General features: G+C 44.1%; 1 protein-coding gene across 1 annotated transcript; it reads left to right on the top strand.

The window, feature by feature from the left end:
• The first annotated feature begins 3,030 nt into the window (after positions 1-3,030).
• On the top strand, positions 3,031-7,368 carry LOC120680130 (ABC transporter G family member STR-like). The gene is made up of 4 exons (XM_039961751.1): positions 3,031-4,389; positions 4,482-4,661; positions 5,182-5,450; positions 5,589-7,368. Exons 1-4 carry the CDS (start codon positions 3,547-3,549, stop codon positions 7,189-7,191), a joined length of 2,895 nt encoding a protein of 964 aa, XP_039817685.1. The 5' UTR covers positions 3,031-3,546; the 3' UTR covers positions 7,192-7,368.
• The last annotated feature ends 3,218 nt before the right edge of the window (positions 7,369-10,586 follow it).

Raw genomic sequence — 10,586 nt, 5'->3', positions numbered from 1 at the left:
TTGAATTTGCATGACAAATTTTCATAATTTGTAACAAAAATAGCATTAAGATCATTAAGAGCATTAAGATTTTCAATTTCATTTGATTGCTTCTTTATGACTTTTTGGTACTCATGTATTAATTCAAGAAGCTCATCATATGAAGGAGAATCGGAGTCACCATCACTTACATCGCTTTCATACCTTGGACCATAAGGCAAGTGTTGGATGATGATCCCTTGTTGGTGCGGGTGGTGAATTTCTTGCTTGATTCATCGCTTGAGCTTGCACTTGATTCATCGCTTGAGCTTGCCCATTCAACAAATATGGCAAATGATTCATGTTTGAGCTTCTTCTCCTTCTTTTTTTTCTTCTTCTTGAATCTCCTCTCAACCTTCATTTGTTTGTGATGAGGCCCATATACCCCATTGAGTTGATTTCTTGCAAGTATTTGTTCATCTTTTTTACTTGCTTGTAGAGATTGGGGTTCATTGGCTCTTTTTCATCATTTGAGGAGCTTTGGCATGCCTCCTCTTCTTCCTCTTCACTTGAGCTACCTTTGATGGCCATCTTCATCAACTTATTGACTTGCTTGCATGCAAGTGCACTATATGTTGGTGAAGAAGGTGACGCTCTTGGCTTGATGTCATGGCGTAGCTCATGGGCGATCACTTTGTTGAGGATTTGATTTGGCGTCAATGTGTTGATTTCTTTCTCATAAAGAATTGTGATCACCAAATCATAGTCCGACCTCCGGAGTGAGTGAAGGATCTTGCGAATGAGCTCCAAATTATTAATTTTCTTCACATCTAAGATAAAATTTCATTCACAAGAATATTCAACCGTGAGTACATAGATTCGGCATTCTCATCATCAAGTTGTTTGAAGCTATTAAGTTTATCAATAAGAACATGATATTTTTCATTTGCAATATCTTTTGTGCCCTCATGGTTCTCACTAATAGTTTTCCATAAATCCATAGCATTTTCAGAAGCAAACACACGGTTGAACATGTTGTCACCAAGAGAGTTTAAAATGGCACATTTTGCTATAGCATCGTATTGCTTCTCTTGTTGACTTTTTCCCTTTATTCCCTCACTTGTTATCCTCCAAACATTTAGGCCCTTTGCTTGGAGGTGAGATTGCATTAAAATCTTCCATCGTTGGAAGCACATGCCATCGAAACGTGGATGAGGTCCTAATGAATCCAACCCTTCCCCAAAGAGCTAACTCACTAGGCAGTGAAGCCTAACCGATCAAGTGAGCCGGTAAACACAAATTGCCAATGGAATTGGCTTTCTTTGTAAGAGAAGTGAGTCCCGTCTTTGATACCAATTGAAAGACCGGATCGGATGCTCTAGTCTAAGAGGGGGAGGGGGTGAATTAGGCAATTTAAAATCTAGACCTATGGCTCCAACTTAATTGCACAATATTAAACTAAAACATGCTATCTATATGTGCAACTAAGGTTGTTCTAGTGTGAAACCCGTATCCCAAAAAAATTTAGCAACCTATAGCCTTTCCTATCAAGAAACTATTCTATGAAAGTAAAGGCACAAGAATTGCTAGTATGAAATGCGGAAACGTAAAGAGCGGGATAGGAGGAAGCAAACTCTTGACGCGGGTGTTTATCCCGTGGTTCGGTTAGCCACAAAGGCACACCTACATCCACGTTGTTGAAGCACTCACTAAGAGTATTGCTTCTCGGTAAACAAGTCTCTTTTGCTGACTCAACCATGGTCACCTTGATCTCGATTTCCACTAAGGAGCTTCTCCACAAAGGATGGGGGGTCTCCACGTCCCCCGTACAAGATCGTCCACGTCGCTCCACACCAAGTCGGAGGGTCGTTGACGTTGCCGGCGAGCCACAAAGCTCCAAGAGGCCGGCGCTCCAAGATATCTTTTTTGGTTCGCAAGAGAACCACAGCACAAAGGCACAAAACCTTGTTTGTTCACTCTCTAAAGAGCTAACCTAGCACTAACACTCTCAACTGTTTGCTAAGAACTAAAAATATGATCAATAAGCATTTGGATGGCTTGGAGATGTTCTTGGGTGTGTTTGAGGCTTGTAGCAACTCCAGCAATCTTCAAATGACCTGGGAAACCCATATATATATGACTCCAAGACCATAGAGCCGTTAAGAGCCGTTGGACCTTTTCTGCGCAGGGCACCGGATAGACCGGTCAGGGGGCACCGGTGTATCCGGTCACTCACGACTTCTGCACTAGCCGTTGGCCTCTGACAGCTGACGTGGCTGTCACCGGTTAGACTAGTGTATTGCACCGGTGGCCACCGGTTCAACCGGTCCTGAAGCTTTGCGTCCTTGCCACTTGACATGCTCTCTGATCAATAGCATGGTGCATGCACCGGTGCATCAACTTGGCACTACCGGTTCAATCGGTGCAACTTGGGCTTCTACATTTGGCTCCCTTCAGCGCAGACCAAATGCACCGGTGGTACGCACCGGTATATCCGAAGCCAACCGGTTAGACCGGTGCTTAGTCACCGGTGCTACTGATTTCTGCAGAACTCGTCCATATCTTCATTTCTTTGAGTTCTTTCTTCGTGTTTTGCTTTGCTTGGCCTTTTTGCTTCATCCCTGGGATCTATAATTGTTCACTTGACAAACTCATTAGTCCCATTGATTGCGTTGTTACTTAATCACCAAAATCACAAAACAATGGCCTAATGGGGCCATGTTTCTTACACTTGGTACTTGCATAAAAGTCAATGAAATTGATTTAAAAATATTGTATTAATGTACACAGTTTGTTTAGGGTACAAGTAGTGTATCTCATGGATTATTGTGTTTTCATGCTCAAACTTGATGTATAGATATAAATTTGTTAATTGGGTAATGGATCAACATATTGCGATGCTTTGTTATATCAATTTTGAATCTCAAGTTATTTTTAAATATAATTATTCTTTAAACATGTGATATTTTTAAATATCTTTAAACACGTGTCTGTGGCACGTGCATCTTCACTGGTCAAGAAAAGAACATAAAATGTACTCCGATGTCAATAAGAAACAGAGATGTCAAGAAAGGAATGAAAAATAAATCCCGATGTCAAATAAGGGAGGCAAAATTTTTAGTGTCATATAGGGAACCATATGTTTATCTGATGCTATATAAGGAATTTTCTGTAACCATTTCAAGTAGAAAATGTGCCTAAAAATGCCTATCAAGGATACGAGAAAACAAATAAACACCAAAAAGAAGAAAAGACAGTTCGAAAGTGAGGCCTGCGAGCAGCCGTGAAAACGCGAGCATTCTTTTAGTTGCAGAGAAAACACCTGACCTTCAGTGCCAGCACACCAGCTGCATTAGTTTCTGTCACTCAGGATGTTTTTCTCTCCGCATGCGAAGCCTGCTACTTAGAGTGATTACTGATTACGTTAAAACAAGCCCAAAGCAAAGCTGTCCCAGTAACCATCACAGCTGTTACAAAAAAAGAAACACAAGCAGCCAATGAGCCAAGCACATCGTCGCGGACCCTCTGCAGATCCGCCTACGTTCCAACGGCACGGAGCTATGCACCAAAGCGCCTCCTGCAAAACCGATGCCAGCGGAAACATCACCTCCAAAGCTGCAATTACTGGACAAAACACCGCAATTTTGGCCGTGCTCGGCCGCGGCCAACGCAACATCGCAGGCTCAGAAACCTCCTTGTTCCCAGCGAAAGCGACGCCGCGGCGAATGTGTCAGTGTCACACCTATAAAGATCAATGCACCGCTAGCAACGAGGCAGCTGCAGCGGGAGCCTAGCACAGCCATGCATCGCCAGCAGCAGCAGCACCACCACCACCATGAGGTGGCCGGCGCCCGGAGGGCCAGCCGGGAGGCGCCCAACGGGGGCCACAGAGCGGCCGAGATGCCGGCTGCTGGTGGCCACCGCGCCGAGCGGGCGGAGAGGCCAGCCGGCCACCGCGTGGAGCGGGCCGAGACGCAGGCCACCACCCACGCAGGCGATGCCCGGAGGACAGCGGCGGCGGAGATGCCCGCGCGGCGGACGGAGCGGAAGACGAGCCTGGAGAGCTTCCTCGACGCCCCGGACAACGCGCGCGGGGTGCAGCAGCAGCACCAGCACCAGCACCGCGGCGGCGGCGGCCATGATCCCGCGCGGCAGGTGCCGGCTCCGGGGGAGAAGGTGATGAGCTTCCCCGGGCAGGGGCTGGAGTTCAAGGAGCTGTCCTACAGCGTCATCAAGAAGCAGAAGAAGGACGGCGTCAAGGTCAAGAAGGAGGTGTACCTGCTCAACGACATCTCCGGCCAGGCGCTCCGCGGCCAGGTCACGGCGATCCTCGGCCCCAGCGGCGCCGGCAAGTCGACGTTCCTCGACGCGCTCGCCGGGAGGATCGCCAGGGGGAGCCTCGAGGGGTCCGTCAGCATCGATGGACGTCCGGTAAGAGCACTAGCACGGAGATGTTCTCTTACAATTTTGATCAGTGAAGCTTTCTGATTATGCCCTGAACTGAAAGTCTGAACTCTGTTCAGGTGACCACGAGCTACATGAAGCAGATTTCATCCTACGTGATGCAAGATGACCAGCTGTTCCCGATGCTCACGGTGCTGGAGACGCTGAGGTTCGCGGCCGAGGTCCGGCTGCCTCCCTCCCTCTCCAGGGAGGAGAAGCTGAAGCGGGTGTGGGAGCTTATTGAGCAGCTGGGTTTGCAGGTTACGCCTCTATGGCCCTCTGTTCTAGTTCTAGGTTCCTAATTTTTTAAACAAAAGGCTTCTAGCTTTCTATTGTTCACTGAAACAAAATACTACTACTATGAATTAGGAAACATTCTGCTTTTAGCCATTCAGTAACGTAAAAACAGTCACCAACATGATTCACTTGATCTGGAGCAACAAGCTAATGTTCTGAATCTTAGATGATTACAAATTCTGTTACCATAAGACTAAGGCATGACTTGTTCAGAAATTGCCGGAAGTACTATTTATAGTATGCCTTCTCAATATTTTTTTATCATACTATTTTTTGTCTGTATCTTCTAATTTCATGAAAATACACTGGAAGAAACATGTTTCCCATGATGTATCTGCAGCTCTCGTTTCCCTAGAAAATTCTGAAGAAACTCAACAATATAACTATATTTATTCCCCTGAAATTTCATATTGCGTCTATGCTTGAGAAAGTGAGAATGTCCTTCACATTTTTTTACGAACATACTTGAATATCAAATAACAGACAACAGCTCACACGTACATTGGGGACGAAGGGATACGAGGCGTCTCCGGTGGGGAACGCCGCAGGGTGTCAATTGGCATAGACATAATCCATAAACCATCTCTGCTGTTTCTCGATGAACCGACCTCCGGTCTTGACTCCACCAGTGCATACAGTGTGGTGGAGAAAGTGAAGGAGATTGCCAAAGGGGGGAGCATTGTGCTGATGACAATTCACCAGCCATCTTTCAGGATTCAGATGCTTCTCGACAGAATTGTCATCCTTGCAAGGTGATAAAAGTCTAAATCATTTTCTTTCTTTAATTTTAAATCACTTTCAAAAATCGGAGTTTCTAACAGATAATTACTTACTGTTAAGTTCTGCACTATTAAGTAAGTCATTCTAATTAGATACTGTACTTCATGCAGAGGAAGGTTAATCTATCTAGGCAGTCCAATAACACTTCCCACATACCTTGCTGGATTTGGCCGACCCGTACCTGATGGAGAGAACAGCATTGAGTATCTCCTGGATGTCATCAAGGAGTATGATGAATCAACACTAGGACTTGAGCCTTTGGTTGCCTACCAGAGGGATGGCAGCAAACCCAATGAGGCGGCTAAAACTCCGATACCAAAGACACCAAGAACACCATATCAGAAGTCAGTGCAGTTCCGACAAATCCAGCTCAAAAGCAACCAGTTCTCTGTCACAACGGCAACACCTCATGCTCATCCCTTCTCAAATTACGAATCCTACAATATTGGCGATGAGGAGGAAAATTTTGACAACTCTCTTGAGAGGAAGGCACAGACACCATTGCATACTGGAACCTCAACCTATCATCCAAGACTAGCTTCACAGTTCTACAAGGATTTTTCAGTTTGGGTGTATCATGGTGTCACAGGGACACCAGTGTCCCATCGTAAACCTACATGGACCCCAGCTAGAACACCAGCTAGGACCCCAATGTCAAGCTACCAGCGCAGTGGTGTGGCAACCCCACACCATCAACCTCCTCCATCACCCCATGAGCCAGTTTTCAAGCCAGAGGAGCCAACCTACCATGAGTACCAGCATGACCTTGAACCATTAGATGCCCCGGAGGATGGTCCTAAGTTTGCTAATCCATGGCTCAGGGAGGTTGCTGTACTTTCATGGCGTACTGCACTGAACGTAGTTCGCACACCAGAGCTATTCCTCTCCCGGGAGATTGTTCTCACAGTCATGGCACTCATCCTTTCAACACTCTTTCACCGCCTCAGCGATGCAAACTTCACAACCATCAACCGCCTCCTCAACTTCTACATTTTTGCTGTCTGCCTTGTTTTCTTCTCCTCCAATGATGCTGTTCCCACATTTATCCAAGAGCGCTTTATCTTCATCCGTGAGAGGTCCCATAATGCATACCGTGCTTCATCTTATGTGATATCCTCTCTTATTGTCTATCTCCCATTCTTTGCTATTCAGGGATTCACCTTTGCAGTCATCACAAAGTTCATGCTTCATTTACAAAGCAATCTGGTGAATTTCTGGATCATACTTTTTGCTTCTCTCATAACAACTAATGCCTATGTGATGTTGGTCAGTGCACTTGTTCCAAGCTACATCACCGGATATGCTGTCGTTATTGCGACAACAGCACTCTTCTTCCTCACTTGTGGGTTCTTCCTCAAGCGGACAATGATTCCTATTGCCTGGAGGTGGCTCCACTATATCTCTGCGATAAAGTATCCGTTTGAGGCATTGCTTGTGAATGAGTTCAAAGGCAGTCGTTGCTATGTTGGCACACAGAATGAGCTTTCACCTGGACCTTTGGGACAAATCAAGCCGAGTGATCTTCATATCAGCCTGAATTTGAACTCGACATCAACGACATGTCCCCTGATAGGCCAGGATGTGCTCTCCACCATGGACATAACAATTGATAACATCTGGATAGATGTTGGAATTCTCCTTGCTTGGGGTGTCCTCTATAGACTTTTCTTCTATGTGGTCCTGAGATTCTACTCCAAGAATGAGAGGAAGTAAGCAAAGTTTTCAGCAAAGGTGTATGCATAGCCATTTATCCCATATCTGTTTGCAAGAAACAGATTCCGCTCCTAGAAACTTAATTTATATCATAGAAAGTTTGTACCAGAAATGTTTATTGAATCAAACAAAGATTTTTTTATGTTCTTTATAATTAATTAAAGCACTTGTCATGAATAATCTTAGATCATTTACTACGGATCCTATTCCATCCTATTTTCATCCTAATACATTCCTAAAATAATTAGCCATCTGCTAGTAAGCCAATCAAAATCATAGATTTCATGGCTTGAACTGCTGTGATGTTTATTCTTACTGCAAGACTGAAAAGTTCATCTTCTAGACTTTCCAAATAATTGAATTGCATGTGAAATATTTGATGAAAAGAAATATTAGGTCAGCTAAACTGATCATGGATTAGAAAATTGAACATATCAGCATCCAATCAAGTTCATTGACATTGTTGACGACCAAAATTGGCACGGCTGTGTAGACCGGTATGACCGGTATGCACAAACTATCCAAATGCAGATCTGACTTCACCATTGCGTAGGTCTCGTCAAGATGATAAAAATGCATATGTGGAACATCCGATTTGGACTTTGGATGAGAGAGTTATAACCTCTGAAAGACTGGACCCAAACCCAAAACGGTCAAACCGGTTGTCTAGGGCGGTCAGACCGGTCCAGACAGCCCAGTGTTGACGCGAAAAATTCCCACGCCGGACTTGGAACCTCCTGCGCTCCATGTACGCTAGGGCCGGGGAGATCTTCTTTGCTCCGACGTACTGAACCCAAAGGCACGCGTGTGGTGCGCTAGGCATGCCAGTAAATTTGACCTGCAATTGGCAATGTTGGTACATGTTAGATGCAAGGGGTTATTGGCTAGCCAGCCGATGCGAGTGACACCAGCAATCTGCTATCTTACAGCCTATTGAGAGGATGCAAGCTACGCTTAAAGTAGCGCAGCTTGTGAGTAACATCTAGATCCAAGTCTAAATCGGCCTGCGTGATCAGATCACGGGAGGTAGCCGATCAAGATAGATCTAAGCTGGATAACTTGTGATAAAAACTTAAAGCAAACTCGATTAAACGGACTTACCTAGCAAGATATAAGCAGATGTCGATAACTTGTGGTAAAAACCTAAAAGCAAACCAAATTAAATGGATTAACCTAGCAAGATCTAAGCAGTTACCGATAACTTGGTGATAAAAGCAACAACAAGCTAGATTAACGGATCAATTAACCTAACAGATTGATAACTTTTATCGATAAATTGGTGAGCAAACCAGATCCCGCCGGACGGATCTAGAGTGCTCAATAACTAGTGAATAAGCTGAACCCCACCGGATGGATCTAACTTACCCGGTAAATTTGAATGCAATAAACAGAGGAAGAAGCGATGCGCCGTCAACCTCGATCTGTCTACGCAATTTGACACAGAACTTACCAGCAAACGATGAACGTGCCTGCTGAGAAAAACTCGGAGAAAAGGAAAAATCTACTGCAACTAGGGCGAAGTCGCCATGCTGAAAAGTAAAGGTACTGAATGTAAAGGGTTTGGTTAGGATGTGGTTGATCAAAGTTTACAAACGATGGAGGTCTGTTATTTATAGTCTAAACCTAACCTCCCTTGCCAATACGGCAAGATTACACTTGTGAAACACAAAATAAACTTGCCGAAACAAATGATACAAAATCAAAAAGATAACTTGCCAACATAATCGTGTTGGCTCCTTCCTTAGCTCCAACGGCTATGACACTTTTTCCTGACCCAAAGGCCCAATTTGCACCAGCTCCTTCTTCCTTTCCAGCATCGACCCATTCTCAATGGCCACCTGCCCCAAAAGATTGACACGTGCCAAAAAAATGGTGTCAACACCCAGTCCGTGTTAGGAGTTGTATTTTGACACGAAATTAATTAGGCTTTCGGCTCCTAATGGGGCAAGACCATCCCTCCTTATAAATGTAAAGGGCCATGGCCGATTGAGGGGACACAACCTAATCGAATCTGTCAAATATATTTATTTTTTTATTGTCTTTACTATTTCTCTTTACCCTAGCTTTTCCAACAACGACATGTTGTTCTTCCTTCGTCTCCATTTTGTTTGAAGGCGCTTTAGGTGACCTGCCGACCCTAGAGCAACCCAAGATGCGCCTGCTCCGATGGGGTCCTTCTCGGGCGGGCGTTCATTGGATCCTCATCGAGCTGCCCCAACAAGACTGGTCTGACCGGTCCACCTTACTAGTCTGACCGGTTGGTGCAGTAGTGTTGCAAGGTGTGTCATTAAGTGATGCACGTTCAGTGCTCAACTATTTGCCGCGGCACATTTTCTCATCAACATACTTTTTGGCGACTCCACTGGGGAACGAGAATTAGGATATCATGGCCGATTCGTCAAACCCTAGTAATATGGCATCATATGAAGAACTACTTGATGAGTATCGATGAGAGTGCGATCAGGTGGATGAAAAGTTGCTTCTATCCTGTTACCGTAAAACAGAGCAAGGCGTCATCAAGATAAAAGAGTGGCAGCCACCATCTACCATTGACTTTTTTAAAAAAAGTGAAATCCTCAGGTACTTTATCCGATCTTCTATCTGAGCTTGTGAATTATTTGGTCGATAAAGAGGATAATGTGGATCAAGATTCCGTTAGTGATGAATCTGTTGTCAATCCTTGCAATGATGTGATATCTACTTGTGTTGTTGCCCATGAAAACAAACATCCAATTATGCCGTCTGAAGCCAAAATTAGTGATCTAAATCTTTCTAGTGAAAATATAGTATCTATGTCAAGTGCTTCTATACTGGGGCCACAACTCGAAGATTCATATCTTATTCATGACCAATTAAATTCAAATTGGTCAGAATTGGAGCATCCGATTCTAACTCTAAAGAGGCTTAGACATCAGATCTGAGAATAAATCTAAATCTAAGATGTTAAAGCTAAAGAAATCTGAGATCGGTGTTTGGAAAACCGTTAAAGCCAAAGTCCATCATAAGCATGAAAAGGAAAAGCTGAAGCCAAATAAGAAGCTTCTAGCTAAATCCTCAAAACAAAAGGATATCAAACATGCTAGTCGGCCTAAAAATTTCAAGCAAACTTCAAAATATCAAGTTCATCATCGGAATCGGCAATGGAATAATTTTCCTACATCGATGCCGTTTTCATCATATGGATCATCTATGAATAGGCCATGGGGCGCTAATTTCAGCATGCCTTATTCTTGTCCGTCATGATCATATAATTCATGAATGCCGTCTCCCCCTAGATATTTTTGTTCATATTATATTACCTATAAGGAGCCAGTAATTAATGAGTCATCACCTGCAAATAATGACTATTTTCATCATAAAGATTGTCTATACAGAAAAAGAAACACAAGATGATT

This window comes from Panicum virgatum, chromosome 6N, assembly GCF_016808335.1.
Source record: "Panicum virgatum strain AP13 chromosome 6N, P.virgatum_v5, whole genome shotgun sequence".
Taxonomy (NCBI): Eukaryota; Viridiplantae; Streptophyta; class Magnoliopsida; order Poales; family Poaceae; genus Panicum; species Panicum virgatum.
The sequence above is the reverse complement of the archived record's forward strand: the minus strand, read 5'-3'. Positions and strand labels throughout refer to the sequence as shown.